General features: G+C 36.3%; 1 protein-coding gene across 2 annotated transcripts in view; it reads left to right on the top strand.

The window, feature by feature from the left end:
• Window positions 1-2081: 2081 nt before the first annotated feature.
• The window catches only part of st8sia2 (ST8 alpha-N-acetyl-neuraminide alpha-2,8-sialyltransferase 2), a 32975-nt gene continuing 16337 nt past the window's right edge, over window positions 2082-18719 (top strand). The window contains exons 1-5 of one of the 2 annotated variants that reach the window (XR_011007159.2): window positions 2082-2795; window positions 6134-6190; window positions 7425-7577; window positions 7706-7963; window positions 16744-17037. Coding sequence is in view for 1 of the 2 variants with exons in the window: in NM_153662.1 (NP_705948.1) it covers window positions 2698-2795; window positions 6134-6190; window positions 7425-7577; window positions 7706-7963; window positions 16744-17037 (860 nt within the window). In the remaining variant the exon portion in view is untranslated. 2 annotated transcript variants of the gene reach the window in all.

Genomic DNA, 18719 nt, shown 5'->3' with positions numbered 1-18719 from the left:
CCTATATCTATGTCTGTCTGTGTCTATCTATATCTATCAATTTTGTCTACCTATATCTCTATATTTCTCTATTTTGCCTGTCTGTCTATCTATCTATCTATCTATCTATCTATCTATCTATCTATCTATCTATCTATCTATCTATCTATCTATCTATCTATCTATCTGTCTGTCTGTCTGTCTGTCTGTCCTTCCATCCTTCTATCCGTCCGTCCGTCCGTCCGTCCGTCCGTCCGTCTGTCTGTCTGTCTGTCTGTCTGTCTATCTATCTATCTATCTATCTATCTATCTATCTATCTATCTATCTATCTATCTATCTATCTATCTATCTATCTATCTATCTATCTATCTATCTATCTATCCAACCTTATGTCTGTCTATTAATCTATCTGTAGTCTGTCCATCCATCTATAGTCTGTCTGTCTGTCTGTCTAAATCTATCAATCAGCAGGCTAAATTCAGGTAAAGTAGGCCATATAGATATATATTACAGTTCCTTCAAAATATGCAAGAGACACTGATGTATGATGCACATTTGAATCATAAAAATATAATACATGGAATCAAATCACAGTGTCCCACTTTACTGTTTATATCGGTATTTCCTAACACAAACTTAGATTTGTCTGCACAAGTAGCATATTTTCATAAGCAGCGAGGGTGTTGGACCTGACAGAAAACTGTGATTTAAGCAGTACAGCTTTCACAGGGTGAGAAGCTTCTTCATTTGTGGGTTTAGAAATGATGTGGCAGGATTGTTCCAGTGTTTTCTTGAGCCTGGAAGACAGTGAAAACTGTCATGCATTTTCTTTGTAAGTATATTTATTGTTTTTCTCCACTTACATCTGCTGTGTGCACTTTAAAACAAGACAGAAAATTTGAATACCTCTCATAACATAGAAGTCTAAAACTGAAAAGAGATTATGATAACCAGCCTTAAAATAATTATGCTGCCTAATTGTATTACAGTTGTATATCACTGAAATATCCAGCTAACAAAAAAGTTAAATCACAGATGAAAAAAACAGAGATGAAAAGGCTGTCAGCTAAAGCAGCAGGTGCTTTTGTCTGAGTCTGTGCATTTGTAATGGGAGTCAAATGACCAAATGTCCTCACAATGTAAGCAAAACCCTATTAGCACTGACATTTTGACCTCCAGCAATTAAATTAGTTTTCTAACCAGCTGTGGCCATAACTGTGATGCGTAGGACTGTACCAACATACTGTTCTTTGTATTTTTACTTTCTATGCATTCTTCATTTTGAAGCTCTATGTTCTTAGTTCATTTCATTTATTTTAGCTGTAAAAAAAATGGTTAAGGTGCAGTTACACTTACTACATTTTGAAAGAAATTGCTGGTTAAAATGTCTGTTTTCAATATGTAGCATTTGTCACAGAGGGTACTTTGCAATTAAAGCTGCTTTTTATTGATCAGTGAGATAAACCCCTGTGACCAATATAAAGTTCAAATGACTGGATTAAAAAAATAACAGGATAGCAAAACGTTCACATTGAAACAAATTAGATATTTTATTTCTATATAAGGTTTCCATACTGGGAACGATAGATAGATAGATAGATAGATAGATAGATAGATAGATAGATAGATAGACAGACAGACAGACAGACAGACAGACAGACAGACAGACAGACAGACAGACAGACAGACAGACAGACAGACAGACAGACAGACAGACAGACAGACAGATAGATAGATAGATAGATAGATAGATAGATAGATAGATAGATAGATAGATAGATAGATAGATAGACAAGCAGGCAGGCAGACAGATAATAATTCATAATAAATACTGATGTCTCATAAAAACAAGAATTGTCAATATTGATTTCATGGTTAATTAAAGCAAATGACGTGAGCATGATATAGGCTAGGTTGTGATAGAGTGTTAAATACTATGACAAACAGATAAAGTTACAAGAAGAAGTTTTCTGTTCAAAGTCCTAAGAAAATGACAAGGATGTTTGACATTGTATGCACTGTGAGAGAGCGGACCAACAGAGTGCCCTGTTGTGATTGGCTGCGATTTGTGATTGATTATGTCGCGTCGTGCAGCTGTTTCGGGTTCATTTCGGACAGACAGTTGACTTGTCGCTGTAACTCTGTCGCATCGCTCGCACCTGGATTTGGGATTACATGTTTGAAGAAAAATAATGTTAGGTTTCATTTCAAACATTATGCTTCAGTGTTAAAACAATAGAAAGTCCTCAACCGTAAAAAACCAAACGTGTGCGTCTTTGTCAAACAGCAACAAAGAGACCAAGGCGGAGAGAGGATAGCCCACATCTTCAATTTCAAACCCACGCCTTGTGTCTGTGTATACCAATAACGCAGTTTGCTTTTCATATATGAGTTTATGCACCTTGCAGGCAAAGTTTCAAGGGAACTGCCTGGCTTGCAATCTATGTAGTAGCGGCAGGAGGAGTAGAAGAGAAGAAAGGACGTGCACGTTTGTCTCACCTCTCTACTACTTTGGTGAAGGTGGAAGAAGCGGACAGACGCGATAATAATGCAGACAACTGTTCGTTAACCTGCACGGACATGGTCCAGCTTTGTCGAGGAGCCGGAGGAGCATTACATGTGTTGCCCTGCGTTAGGAACCAGCGTGAAAGAGGAGAACACATTTCTATTGCGCTTTATAGTTCAACGCATTTGTAGAATCGCGCATCGGTCAAGTCATGTCTTTTGAATTCCGAATACTGATGTTTGGAATCGGGACAGCGCTGGTTATATTTGTGATTATAGCTGATATATCGGAAGTGGAGGAAGAAATCGCGTAAGTAAATTCGATTAAGCTACAGTAAACAATAGAGATCAATATGGACTGTTATTTTGTTTTTATGTCCTGTTTCAGTGCATATAAAATGAGTCTTTATATGTTTATGTGATGTTTCTGTTTAAGACTCTTGTCCTATTTGCCTTGATTCTCTCTGGAGAGACTTTGTAGAAGCCCAAACAATGGACAGTCCATTAAGGACCAGACAGGCTGCATAATACACGAGCTTGTATGAAAATAACGAATGTATCCGAAAACGCACAGAGCTGTGTGTTTTATTTGCCTGTTTATTTTGTGGTTTTTCATGTCGGGAAATAATCTTAAACTGGAGCTGCGTTTTCATTATTTTTGCCCCTTACGAACATTTCACAATCCATGCTTTTCTTAAAGTAAAAGTGCAATGACCATCTGTTTTTTCAAACCAGGCATATTTTATTACCCTTTTTATAACCACAGTTTTACTCCAAATACCATTGTTAAACTATTGTCCTATGGTTAAAAGCAGAACTCTAATTTTTTGGATTTATTTGCATTTAACCACTTCATTTTATAAGGGTCTGGTTTGGTTAAAGAAGCTGTTCAGTCTGCCTATATTCCAAATTCCTGCTTGACCACCCAAATGAACTGATTTGTTGCTAGTCTGAGACTATTTACCACTTTAAGCTAACCTAATAACCACCTTGGACTAGATAATGACCATCTCGAAACAGATAATAACCATTTGGAACATCTTAAATTGTGTTTTCCAACAGGATTTGGCATGGCCTTTCATCAAACAGAGTTTAACGTTGTCTTAAGTCAAAGGAGGAGACAATGTGCTGTCCTGAGGAGGACTATTGTTTGCAAAGCCACAGCCAGTAGGTTCTTCAGTTGGAGGGAAAACCTCAAGGGCTTAATATAACATCAGTCTGATGTTGTAGACAGTTCTTCCATTCTTAAAAACAAAGCTTCCAAAAAAAGAGTTTTTAAGAGCAGTCCCAGATGGACAATTTTGAGTTCCCAAAAGAATTTTTCACTATAAACAGTCTTTTTGTGCAATGGAAATATTCTGTTGATGCTAATGACCCTCAATGGAGTCATCAATGCCAGAGAAGAACCTTTGTTTTGAAGGCTGTAATAATTTAATGTGGTGCTTTACAGCCATTAAGCCTTTTGTTCATTCTGGTGAAGTTACCAGTAGAGCAATAATACATGTTGGAACCAGTTTTGCTGAATATTGTTTATGCGTATACAGTCTCTGGTTATTTATTCTTGGCTGATCTCCAAAATGAGTCCTTCAGACTTTTGCTGAGTGTGAAACCTCGTATGAGAGGCATGGGATAAATGCAGCTGACCCTGGTGCTCCGTGAAGGATGGCTGTTGGTCTGTGGTTTTGTTCTACTCTTGAGCGTGTACCGTTTGCACCCATTCACGGCAAGTGAAAAGACGGTCTGATCTGTGGTTTATGGCAGCTAGGGGATTACTGTTTGATTTGCGACTTTAAAGCTACAGCCTGGAGACAAAAAATGAGCAGTTTGCCTTTCCTCAGCTACAACTGAACCCTGTAGCAGAAATCCTCAGGCTTACATAATTACAAATCTAGAGACATACACTTTAAAAGCCCTTGAGTGAGAAGAATATTTGTCCTTAGATGGATTAATCAAGGATAATTGTGTGAAAAAAACAGCACTCAAACAGAAGTGTTTACTTGCCAAGATGTGCATATAGTGTTAATTTTTTAAACGGATCACACTTAGAGCTGGCACATTTGATGTTTAATGCAAAATATTTGGCTTGTTTGGTCTGTACTGCGATATTGTGCGTTTCCGCTGCACTGATTACTTTTTATCCATTAACCATGGAAAGGGAATATTTCCCTCCCTCTTGTTTGCTAACCCAAAATATCCCAGAGACTAAATGCAATTGTAAAATCCCAATTTGGGAATTTCACACCTCATTTACTAGCTGTCAGACGGCATTACATGACGCATGTGATCTAATTTTTGCTTAAGTTATTGGCGAGGCTTATAATTTATGGAATTATCTTGCAAATTGCAATATCAAACAAAAGATCTAAGAGGTGTATCTCAGTGCATTTTACAAGCGCTTTGAAGCAACACCACCATTAAATCTGCATTTGAAGCTGCTCCCCAGAATTTTAACAGATCTGTGCTCTGTCTGCTTAATAATGCACGTAGCCATGACTTTGGGGGAGAGATGGAAAACATTGCAGTGAGTTGTAGGGGAAAAAAACTGGACTGGTTTGCTCAAGGAGACACTGCCAACCTGTCCTAACTGCTTTGAAGAGGCACCCAACAGGTTGAAGCCGTATGAATGGCAGGGTGTCCGCTATCTTTTATCTTTGCTGATAGGTGTTGAGTTGAGTTGACTCATGCAGGTTTTAAAAGAACAGCTCTTTTATTAAAAAAAAAAAAACGAAAATCTTAATTTACTTACACTTTGGGCCATCCAAATAGTTTTGTGAAGATGATTGACATGATACAAGTTAGCCACATTAGAAAGCAACTTTTTATAAAGGAAAAATAAATTAATACAGCCAATTAGTTTGGCGTTGATTATTTTTTGACTCACATTATTTACATTATTTTGAATTACATTATGAGAAACACCAGTGACCATGGTTTCAGCTAATCTTCTGTAATGTTCTGCTGAAAAATAAATCACCTACACCTTGGATGACAATTCACCTAATTCCAGAATGAAAATTGTCATCATTTATTCACCCTCTACTTGTTTAAAGTCTGATAATTTTCTTTCTTCTGTTGAACACCAAAGATATTTTGAAAAGGCCTGGTATATGTGCAGATAATAGTCACCATTGACATCTATGGCAGGGAGACATGTTGTGGAATTCAACATTTATAGGTGAACTAAGTTCTTACACAACCTCTAATACTTTTATTGTTTCTTTGAGTACTTTAAAGTGCATTCACAACAATCAGAATATTTTGATGAAACGTATGTGATCACTTCAGAAAATTTCAAGAACATCCTTTGTAAGTTGTAAGGTAACAAATCTCAGTTCTTAATTTTTCTGACAGTAATGGCTGTGATACTGTAATTGCAGTAATGAATACATGAAATGATTAATAAAGCATGCTTGGCATGACCTTGGATATGTACTATCAAAGCAGTGTGTTTAGAAGGGGAATGGCTCACACTGAAATCCTAAATAAACATTATAATCATAATAATTCAATTTCATAGCTTTTTTTTTTCCTGTCTGTGGTCTAATTGCCGCTACTTCAATTATCTGCTCACTGATGTGAATTCAGAGCATTATTAATGGTCATATTACTGGATAATGATGATGAATATTTTATGCCTTCTGCTCATAGGAACATTGAGGATTCACGGAAATTCCACTTAAAAAGTGTCGCCCTTCAGTCCAACAGGTTTGTATTCGAATTTAAAACATTTGTGATACATTTGTGATGGTACTGAAAAATGTCACTGATGTCTACAGCTGTTTTCTAAGTGTTTGAGTTTGGGCTGTAGAAGTTAAAAAAATGTGTCCAATAGATAATGTTAGTTAATATTTTTACTAACATGAATTAAGAATGAACAATCCTGTACAGTATTTGATAATCATAGTTTAACATTTACTAACGCATTATACAAATCAAAAGTTGTTGTTTGTTAACATTAGTGAATGCTCTGAGTTCACACAAGCTAACAATGAACGTCATTTTCATTAACTAACTTTATCAAAGATGAATAGAGACTACAATAAATGTACTGTTCGTTCTTTGTTCATGTTAACACATACATTAAATGAATGCTCCATTAGTTAAAGTGTTTATCTTTTAGACTACACAGTGTGCAAAAATAAAATGTTCCTAAAAAAAAGAAAATAAAGTAAACTTGCATTTTTTGTCGTTTTTTTCTTGTTTTTAAACATGTCTTTAATTTTAATGAATGCATTTGTTTATCATAGGTTTTAATGAATGTTATATTATTTTTTTATTCTAAAAATATATTAAAAATATGCAAATAATAAATATTTTCTCTTTACCTGAAAGTAGCCAAAATAAACACAGTTGAAGGCTAAGTTATTAATCCTATTGTGAATTTAGTTGTTTAAAAAAAAATCCAAATGCTATTTAATGGAGAGAAGTTACATGGTGACCATAAATAATATTTTACTAGTTATTTTGCAAAATTGTGCTCAGCTTAAAGTGCAATTTGATGGCTTAATCAGGTTAATTGGCATGCTAGTTTAATTAGCCAATAATTGGGCATCAGTTCTTTGTTCTATAGTGGAAAAAAAAAATCTTTAGAGCGCTAATAATATTGACTTCGTAAAAAAAATATTTAAAAAAATATAACGTTTTTCCCCAGGCGAAACATGTTACAAACATGTTACTCATATGCAAAAAGCACAAACTCTGGGTAACCTTTTAATGTTAATGAAGTTATATTATGTAAATTAGCATATATTCCTTTAGGTTTATATTTTATACTTAATAAAATGTCCGTGGTAGCAGCCAAAACATAACAGCCAATATTTTGAGTAGATTCTTTTTTTTCAGAACATTTCCAGATTTGTATTCAGGCCTACATCTCTAACAGTGATGTGCTGTACATTAAGTGCATATGAACACACTGGTATTTCTTTCTTTTCTTCAGAAGTTCAGATCTGAATGCTGCCCCTACTTCTCTAGTCACATATAGAAAGAGCAAAGTCTCCTCTCTAGCTTCACCGTCTGACATAAAGCGCAAAACCAGCAATTCATCCTCATCTGAATGGACTTTCAACAGAACCTTGTCTAACCTCATCAGGTATGGCTTAAATTTATTCAAATGCACAGTATGGCATTTCTGAAGAGTATAAAAGATGTCTCCCTGTCTATGCTCTAGTTTTTTTTTCTCTGACATCTATAATGTGTGTTATGATTTTTCTTCTTTAGGAAAAACATTTTGAAATTCCTGGATGCTGAGAGGGACATCTCAATTCTGAAGAGCACCTTTAAACCCGGTGATGTAATTCATTATATATTTGACCGTCAGAGCACCACAAACATCTCAGAGAATCTGTACCACCTTTTACCAACTGTGTCGCCCATGAAGAATCAGCATTACAGAAAGTGTGCCATCGTAGGGAACTCTGGCATACTACTGAACAGCAGCTGCGGCAGAGAGATTGACTCGCACGACTTTGTTATTAGGTAAACATCTCTTGTTTTCTTTCATTTTAATAAAACATTTGTTCTTTTTTTTACAGTTTGTAATGGTGTGATCAGTCTTGGCTCGTCCCTAAAACTTACAATCACACTAGTGTGATTCAAACATTTAGTGCAATCTTGTAATCAGCTGCTAAATTAAAATCTGCTTTCCTGAGATGGCTGGCACTGAGCCAGAGAAGGTACACAGTGCTGGTCATAAATCACAATTTATCAATTTAGGTTTCTAACATTTAAATGCACATATTGTAGGTGCGATGTAAAATGTAAAATTTCTGGTTTGCAAAATGCATGCCATTGGAAATAGCAATAATAACTATTTTTAAACAATCAGATAATGTGCTTTATTCACATCAGACACACACTGATTAGGTCAAATTTACTCTGCTCTTCCTCCAGTTGAATAGAAACGTACTTTCATCTATTTTGTGAGACGTCGATCTAATTAAATTAAAATCAAGCAGCTCTAATCATTCCACTAATTGGTGGTGCCCATCACCCATTGTAGATCAAATAATATGATTGTTAAGCTGTTTTTCTACACATTTGAGATTCAGAATATCAGATATTTTGTATTATAAATATTACATTTGTCAAAATTTGCAAAAAATGGAAAAAGCATAAATCATTGGGGCTACGTTATGTTGCGCTATAAATTTGGCATGTTGGCATGGAAACTTTAAAGCCATGCATTCTAAATAACAGTCAAATATATTAAAATAAACAAGGAAAAAACACAAAAACAACCTCCTGATGGGGGGTCTGCGGGAGTATTTAAAACTTGCATGTGTTAATATAGCCTCCACCAGTATGTGCACATTCTGAATCAAAGTTCCACATAATCTTAATGAGCCATTTTAAATAAAATAAAAATAAAAAATCATTAAACACTGCATTAAAATGCACATTCTTATTAAGGTGACTGCACATGGTCATGTAAATGCATTTTGTATTTTGGAGAAAGGTATAAAATAAATAGCTTAAGAATAAAATGATAATTTGATTTTAGTCATCATCATGTTTCCTAAAGTGTGCATGTGTGATGTGCGACAGGAGGACCACTTCCTTACTGTGGCTTTAAGTGCATCCAGAAAGAGCAAACATTTTGCAGTAAGAGAGGAGAAAATATAATGCAGCCACAGATGCTTTTTTGACCCAAAGAATGGTGAAAATGTGCTCTCATCTCTAGCAGCAGCAGTAGAAGTAGTACAGTCAAAAGTCTTGAGAGGGTAATAAATGACGCAAGTTTCCTGCTTTTTTCTGAAATACTTTTATTTAGTCTTTAATGGTTTAATGAACATGACAGCTGTTGTAACAAATTAAATGCTAGTTATGGTTTAAACCAGTCTTGGTTTACTTGCATTGTTGAGTTAATGCTTGGTATGCAAACTGAGCAATGGGTTATTTCGGTAAGTCAATGTGTGTGTTATCAGCATATTTGTGTAGACCATGGGTTTCATTCACATTTGATAAAGTTTGCTTGAAATCTGCATTGACATTTTCATGAACAGATTTTTACAACAGTTCATAACAATTATAGTTTTGAACAAAACTGTGTTAAGGTGCAGCTTGAACTGCTGTTTAAGAAATATAATATTACATGGGTTAAATAAATTTGTGGTTTTGCAGCATTTTATCAAGGGTTAGTGTTTCAGTAAGCTTTTGGGGAATACATAACACATCAACTTATGAGTGAAATAAAGTTCTGTTGTCTCAAATTAAACAACCTAACTTTGTTTTGCAGATTGATCATTTCACTTCATAAGACATTTACAGCATAGCATTAAATCCTCAATATCAGCAAACAGTGTCATTTATAATTTGCAACTTTATTTCTTACCTTAAGCTTGGGTTAAACAGAATTTTCCCCCATCTAAAACAGCCAGCAAAATCATCAAAAATAACGTGTTTGCAAGATTTTTGCAGCGCTGTTGCCAGTTTATTGAAGTTGTTTGAAATCTTTTTTTTTCCTCTTAATTGTTCATGCTGTTTGTATCATTGCAACCCGTTATTCACATTCTCTACATTCACTATAAAGAAATGCTGGCTGTATTTCAAGCAGCTTGCGATCCCTATGCGACACAATGCACTTTTGAAATGCCTGTCAGTACTTCTTCCAAGCTTGACTCACAATGTCTAAAGGCTTTCAGAACTGAAGGGCGATACATACTGCAATTAGGGACCAGCTGAGCAAATATGACATTTGTATAAGTCATTCTAAGCCATAGCCCTGGAAACGTAATTAGGCTGTCTTCTGAAAGTGACTAAAGTTCACTTGCCTGTAAAATGTTCAGCCTATACAGCCGAAAACTGCTTGCTTTATAAAAAGCCTTTACAGCAGTGCGCTTCATCTGATACTTAGAGTAACTTAATACTGAGAGATGCTCAATCCCAAATGAATACTCGTCAGCCCATCTGCGCTTTTAGGACATTGACTTTAGGGCCGCCAAGAGGTAAAATACATTCATAGCTGTTTGTAAACGTATATGGTACACTGTTCCAAGTTCCATTGAAATTAGTTTAATGAAATGTGTTAATTCAGATCTTTAAAAAGTTTATTAATAGAAACAACTTTCATGTGTTTTATTCAATTTAGGTGAATGAACACTAATGCCGAGTTCAGACTGCATGATATTCAAAGTAATCGTGTCACAGATGCTTTGACACTGCATGATAATCTGGAGTAACGTTTAGTTGGTGCTGTGTTTACACTGCAAGATGGATCCGCAACAGGGAGTTTCACATTCCATGGCTTTACAATAGGAAGAATCAGCGACAATATCATTCAAACTACATTTCACAACCAAAAACATATAGTATATCTTTTTTTTTTAACTACAAAATGAGAAAGAAGCCTTTGATAGGGTAGAACCTTTACATATTTGCTCACCTGGCTTTAAAGGGAATTAGCAATTTTCCCTCAACTTTCTATTTTGACCCGGTTGTTTTATTGCTCCGATGATACCTCTAACAGATACAGGTACTCCTGCCAAATTCACACTAGTTTTTCCTCCATTTCTTGGGTCTAAATAAACCGAAAATTAGCGCTTTTAACTTCTCCCGCTGGCCTGCAGGTACCCACATTAGTGGATGCTGCTCTCTCATTGGCTGTAGGAGTTTGGCGATGTTATTTTCAGTCAAAACTCATTTCACACGGCATGATTTGAATCGCTTAAAGCTCCAGATATTTAACATGCCAAATATCTCACAGGTATTGGTGACTCATCTTGACACGCGTCTTTAATAGTTCACATTGTGAATATTGTTACTCGTGTGAATGAGCACCGATTAGCCTGTGATTTTAGGCATTTGTCTGCGATTTTTTTTTATTTTTTTTTTTTTTTTTTTTTTTTTTTTAAAACCTGTTGGCGAGTCAATATCGGGGCTAAAATCATGCAGTCTAAACTCGGCATAAGTAAAAGCAGATTTCTGGCTTTGTGTAGTACTAAAATGAGAAATATTACCATAAAGATGTATGTAATTTTAAGCTTTATTGAGGTTTCTGAAATGTGTAGGGTTACTATTGTGATGAAGTGGAGAGCCTATGGTTTAGCTGAGGGGTAAAACAACACTATACTACATGATCTACTACTGTAACCATGCAGGTGTAAAGCAATTATTTCTTGACAGTTACATTAATGTTTTAGTTCTCCCAAAAATGACGATTCTGTTATTAAAGGTGCAGTATGTAAGTTTGATGCCCAGTAGTTGAAATAGGTATTGCCTTCCTGGATCAAAACAAGCAAGTGCAGGTTGCCAGATTGACCAATCTATGAGTCTCAAGCCTAAAGGCTAACTTAAGTCAAGTTCTAAATAAAAGCAACGGCATGCGATAGTAGGGATATTTTCCACATTAAAAGGTGTTTTTGTCCTAACAAATGCCTCAATCTGATATATTAGAAATGGCATCTATTTCTCACAAGTGAACAACTGGAAAAACTGACAAAAAAACTGTATTTATAAGATTAAAAACCTGACCATTTTGTAAGTGAGTGCACTATTATACGCTTCTGAATGGCTGTATTTAAATTTCTGTTGTGTTTCATCTCTTGCAAACAGCCAGATTGCTTATCACTGCAAATCTTGTGTGTTGTTGGGACACGTAGTTACAATATAACCTGCTCACCTAATGTTTACATTCGTAATATTTATGGTATTTGCTAATTAATAACCTCATGTTCTGAATGAATGAATGAAATGCGGGATTTTATAACAAGGCGATCTGGGCTGCTGAAATATGATTGGCTAAAGTGGCATTGGGCAGGTTAAAATAACCAAACTAAGCACAGCATTCCGGCACGTAACTCACATTTTCAAACCAGAATATCTGACTTCAGCATTGTTTTTCAGATGAATAAGAATGTTCACTTAGCATGTTTCTAAAAAGTTTTTTTTGCTTAGAGTCAAAAGCTTACATAAAGCACCTTTAATTACTCACCCACATTTCATTACAAACCCCTGAAAGCTTTGTTCATCTTTGTAAAACAAATTAAGGTATTTTAGATGAAATCAAAGAGCTCCCTTAGATAGCAACGTTGCAGACCTGTTCAAAAGGTACCAAAAAAAAAGAGAGAGAAAACTTAAATCATTTTTGGACACAAAAAGCATTAAAGCAAACATGGTGGAGTATGATGATGGGTTGATATCATAGGTGAGTGTTGTTTTCTGGGTCAACTCAGCATTCTAGCTGATGATGACTTAAAAATAATTATTTTACAACCCTAGATTTAACTTTGTGAAGACAGTGGCTTAGTATAGTGACATAATAAATCTATAGCCATATCAAAGCATCACGAAAACAAAACATCATCATGTGCATTGGTAAATTTTACTGACAGTTTTGAGTAATGTCTTTCTGCCATAGTTCAGGGACGTATAAAACATCACAGATTAAGTAATGGATGAAGTTCAATTCTTTCTGTGTGGTTGGCATGGCTGTTTGGCCAGGCAAGGACAAGACTGTGTGGGAGTGTGACCGTGACAGCTAAGCCTCGGCAGGCGGCATGGTGCCAATGTTGAAAGGTTTTTTCAGGTATTGTGGCAAGATGATAATGCCAGTGCCCTGCTCAGTGTTTGCTTTAAAGTCACCTTTGTGTGTTTTATGGATTTATTTAGTGTCTTAAATGATGGGATGAGCTTTAAAAAGCTGCTTGCTTAGTCTGCCGGAGGATTGTGCGTGTCTGAAGTTAATGCAGGCTGTTATTAATGCTGTTTTATATACTAGGATAAATTACTTGGTTTTTTTTTTTATACAAACTTAGCCTGGAGTGAAGGTCACTTGCTCATGCTTATGTTTCTGCTCTTTAGATGTCATATTTGATAAAACTTTTTACTTTTTAATGCTCAAATCAGCTGGCCAGGAAGCATCAGATTTGATCATTCACATGTGAGAGTCCCATTGCTAAATGACAGCATTTTTCTAAATGACATGTTTTTTTAATTGTGAAGACTCAATTTCTTTTGTGAAAAAATTATATTATGAATATGTAAAATATTGTTTAAAACTATTTAAATGTTTAGATTTTTCCTTTTTGTTATGCTTCTCTTTATTAGTTCTTTTTTTATTTGTTTGATTTGTTTATTTTTTGTTTGTTTTACAAATTTCTCTACATTTTGAGTGCAGACCATCTACTGTAGTACTCCACTGAGGGAAATGTGTTAAGCATATTATTTTTCCTTTGCTTAGGCATTATAAGCACAAACAAATCCAACCAAATAGGAGGCAAGATGGCTTTCCCAGTCGGTCAGAATAATGAAACATCTGGGTTATTCCAGCAAATATTTATATCAGACATTGGTATTGTGTTGTCAGAAAAGTATAAACTTGTCTGAAAAGATGGCACATTTTCCATTTTCATTTTAAATAAATGTATTAGTGATGTAAAAAAGAAAAAATTCAAGTGCAAGCTTTTATCCAAAAATACTAACAGCAAAATGTATCAAAGTTTCCATGATAATATGAAGAAAGACAAAAATAATTCAGCACTAATAATTGAAAAAATCCTAGTGATTTTTCTACTGATAATAACTGATCGTAATGCACTCGAAAAACATTTTCTGCTTGTTCCAACTAATTTAAAATGAGCTGAATCATCACAGTGGGTTTTTTTTCAGGTATAACTTAATTTTTTTATGTTCAATAGATAGTGAATATAGATAATGAAGATAATGAATATACAGTAGGGGAAACAAGTACTGGTCACGTCATTTTTCTCAGAAAACCTACTTCTAAAAGTGCTGTTGGCTTGAAATTTTCACCAGTTATTGATAGCAGCCAAAGAAACCCATACATGAAAAGTGGTGTAGTGGTGCAGTAGGTAGTGCTGTCGCCTCACAGCAAGAAGGTCGCTGGTTCGAACCTCGGCTCAGTTGGCGTTTCTGTGAGGAGTTTGCATGTTCTCCCTGCCTTCGAGTGGGTTTCCTCCGGGTGCTCCGGTTTTCCCTTACAGACCTGCAGTACAGGTGAATTGGGTAGGCTAAATTGACCGTAGTGTATGAGTGTGAGTGTGATTGTGTGTGGATGTTTCCCAGAGATGGGTTGCGGCTGGAAGGGCATCCGCTGCGTAAAAAACCTTGCTGGATAAGTTGGTGGTTCATTCCGCTGTGGTGACCCCGGATTAATAAAGGGACTAAGCCGACAAGAAAATGAATGAATGAATGAAAATGAAATGGGGCAAGGCAGTGGCGCATTAGGTAGTGCTGTCGCCTCACAGCAAGAAAGTCGCTGGTTCGAACCTCGGCTCAGCTGGCGTTTCTGTGTGGAGTTTGCATGTTCTCCCTGCCTTCGCGTGGGTTTCCTCCGGGTGCTCCGGTTTCCCCCATAGTCCAAAGACATGCGGTACAGGTGAATTGGGTAGGCTAAATTGTCCGTAGTGTATGAATGTGTGTGTGGATGTTTTACAGAGATGGGTTGCGGCTGGAAGGGGATCCGCTGCTTAAAAACTTGCTGGGTAAGTTGGCGGTTCATTCCGCTGTGGCAACCCCGGATTAATAAAGGGACTAAGCCGACAAGAAAATGAATGAATGAATGAAAATGAAATGGCACAGGGAAAAAATATTAAACACATGAAGAAAGTGAGGTGTAGAAAGACAGTGAAAGACAGCAGCTGAAATCTCTCCACAGTTATTCAGCAACCCTCTGTCCTTCATCATTGTGAATAAATATTAGCTGCTTCAGTCCAATATCTACATTACGATAAAGGGATGATAAAGATGAAACTAGGGCGGACAATTTAGCAAGACTGTGATCCAAAACACAGCCAAGGAAACGCTTAAATTCTTTCAGAAAAAGAAAACCACGCTGTAGAAACCCAGCCAATCACCTGACTTAAATACAATAGAAAATACAAAATTAAGATGAGTTTGGATAGACAAAAGCCACAGAACCATCAACATTTTTACACACTGTTTAATTCAGAAATCACACTGGAGCAGTTCATGTGACTTCATTCTCATATGAGAGTCATCTTTAAGCTGCCATCACCCTAAACTTAGTCAAATAGTCAACACCCCCCTGCTGTCTGGGCTTTTACTGTCTTTTTACACCTCCCTTCATGGGTTTAATACTTTTTACCTGTGTCATTTCATTTTATTACACAACTTTATTTGTACATTAATTAGATTTGCTTTCTTTTAATACATGCGTTTCTTCGGTTTTATATCAAGATCTGGTGGTCATTGATCAAACTAAAAGATTATATATGACTTTTTCCAGTGTTGTTGCCATTTGTATGTTGTTGTTGTTTTGTACAATGAATGCTTGTTATGAAACTGATATGATTGTATGTTATATATTGAATATTAATATAGGTTTTGCCATGAATGTAGACAATGCTGCTGACATGGCATTATAACAAATAAATAAACAACATCTGGAAAATCTTAGGTCAACAGAACATTTAGAAATGTTTTCTGAGAAAAATGATGACACATTGAATACTTATTTACCCCACTGTATATAAAATCATGTGAGACTTAAAACTAGCGGAATGGTGATAAAAATTAAGCTTTGATTCACAGGACTAAATTAAATTTTAAACTACATTCAGTATGAACTTTACAATTGTAATAATATTTCAAAATGTAACCATTTTTACTGTATTTTCATCTAAATAAATGCTGCCTTGGTGAGCAGATTTTTCTTCTTTTAAAACAATAACAAACCTTTCCTTTTCTAAATTGTTGACTGGTATACATATGAATCCCAACTCGCACTCCTGCCACTCTCACAGGTCAACTCAAGCTACAGTACTTTATTAAATGTGACAAATTTTATAAAATCTTTATTATTATTATTATTACTACATACGCAGCATATTGAATCAGGGGTTGATGCCACCATCAGTAGACCTTTGTTGCATTGATGCCACTGGTTTCATAAATGTGATCCTGGAACACAAACCAGTCTTAAGTTGCGTGGAGATATTTGTGGCATTGTATGGGTCAACATTAATAATCTTAGAATATTGCGTGAAGCTCATTGTCTATAATATATATTTAGTAAATGTAAATCAATTTATTATGTAATTAGTGCATTCCTAAGTGCTGCATTCAGCGTTTTTATTTTTTTTTTTTTCTACCTCAGCATTTAGATTTTCTATGAACCCTCAGATTTCAGCTTTTTAAATAGTAGTTGTTTATTCAGCTTTCAGGCGATGTATAAATCCTCTATTTCAAAAACCTGACACTTACAACTGCTTTTGTGGTTTAGGGTCACTTATTAGTCTGGAGTTCTGCTAATAATTATATGTGTTCTTTTTTCCAAGGTGTAACTTGGCTCCGGTGGAGGAGTATGCTGCTGACGTGGGCCTGCGCACCAGCCTGGTGACTATGAACCCCTCAGTGGTGCAGCGTGCCTTTCAGGACCTGAACAGCGAGGAGTGGGTGCAGCGTTTCGTCCAGCGGCTGCAAAGCCTTAGTGGGAGTGTGTTGTGGATTCCTGCCTTCATGGCTAAAGGAGGAGAGGAGCGAGTGGAGTGGGCCATTCGTCTCATTCTCCTGCATACGGTGAACGTCCGCACCGCCTTCCCCTCTCTGCGTCTGCTCCATGCTGTCAGAGGGTACGTGCACATGCATTTAAGAATACTCAATACCCATGTCCTCGCTCAAGCAGGTGAAGCTAGCCTCTCGCTATTTATAGTTCAGGCATCAATGCATTCACGTCCTGGCCCACAGCATGGAGCTGTGCTTGTAAATGGATCAAGGTGCACACTGACATCTATACATGGGTAGTTGACAAATAGACTGTGAAAAAAGCTTTTTGTAAAACACCATTTTTAAAGAAAAAATAGATACATTTATGCTGTCTAAAGTTTGAAAAAATATATAAGGGGGCACTAACTTTTTTTTTTTTTTTTTTTTTTTTTTTAAACTGTACCTCAGGGTGCTTTTACACTAGTGCTTTTGGTCCGCACCCAGGTTCAGGTCAGACATTTAGCTAGTATAGCTAGAGTTTACCTGAAAGAAGTGGTGTGGGGTACGGTTCGTGCATCACCTGTGTATCACCTACCTTGGTCTGCATGTATCCACTAAAAACGACTTCTTCGGACATCACGTGATGTTCTTAATGGTCTAATTTTTTTTTTTTTTTTGCAGCATAACTGATATAAGATATAACTGCTGTATATAATTTTCACTATTTTGCCACTTTGCTTTTGTGGCCATCACCTAGCAACAGCTGTACACAAAACAGCAGCTTGATGATGCAAGCTTACCGGGGTTGTGAAAAAAGGCTGTGTGAACATAAACCAGCCAAGAAGGTGGCAAGGGGGGACAATTGAACCTGGGTTCAGTCCAGGCAATTGAAACAAGTGTGAAAGCATCCTTAAATACATTCTATGCTGTGATGGCAAAAATTATGAAAAACACTTTAAAGGTGCAGTAAGTGATTCTCTTCAGAAACTTTTTTTGTTGTGCTGGTTCACATTCCAATAGTAATGATTAAAGTAAATGATATAAATGTATTTATTTGTCTTTTTATATTTGGGCTTAGGCATAAGACAAAAAATATTTGTCCAATTAAAATTTGTTGGGCCAATAATTCCCATAATTCTTATAAGTAGCCCAAACTGTCTGCCAACTAGGGTTGGGTCGATAGACTATGCCATCATCTATCGCCAATGGCCAATAGACATCACGATGATGAGCCGGCATCGCGATCCTTCGCCCTGTCGCTGCATTAACCACTCACAAAAAATACCCCCTTAGGCCCTGTTTACATGAACATGTTTTTGTTTAAAATGACAATCTCCATTCTACGCTGATGCTCATCTAGCATTTCTTAAAAGGCCTCCTTCCACACTATACCACTCAAAATGCATGTCACGTGACCACACACACAAACACTCTTTGTCATTTGCTGCAGCATACGTGCGTGTCTGGGCTCCAGCAGTTAGCTGGTGACTTGAGCACAAATACATAATGCAGTGCATGTCAGACAGTTTATCAAGGATGTACCGCTAGATCATGTCTCACTATAGTTGTTAAACGTGATATTTAATTAATCTTATCTCTAACGACTCTTCGGTCTTTTGAATCTAACAGGTAACATGTTACAGCGTCGGTACACTGCTTCAATCTCTTGCTTTCACGCTTGCACTTAGTAAATTTAGCAAAAATCTCAGATACTGTTGGTTGGTTGCTGTTGGTTGTGCAATTTTTTACTAACTAAGTCTGCCCACACATTATAACGACACAGATCACTTTGCCTGTTCAAGCCAGAGTCCCGCGGAAAAAGTGATTG

This window comes from Danio rerio, chromosome 18, assembly GCF_049306965.1.
Source record: "Danio rerio strain Tuebingen ecotype United States chromosome 18, GRCz12tu, whole genome shotgun sequence".
NCBI lineage: Eukaryota > Metazoa > Chordata > Actinopteri > Cypriniformes > Danionidae > Danio > Danio rerio.
This window is presented reverse-complemented; position numbering and strand designations above follow the sequence as displayed.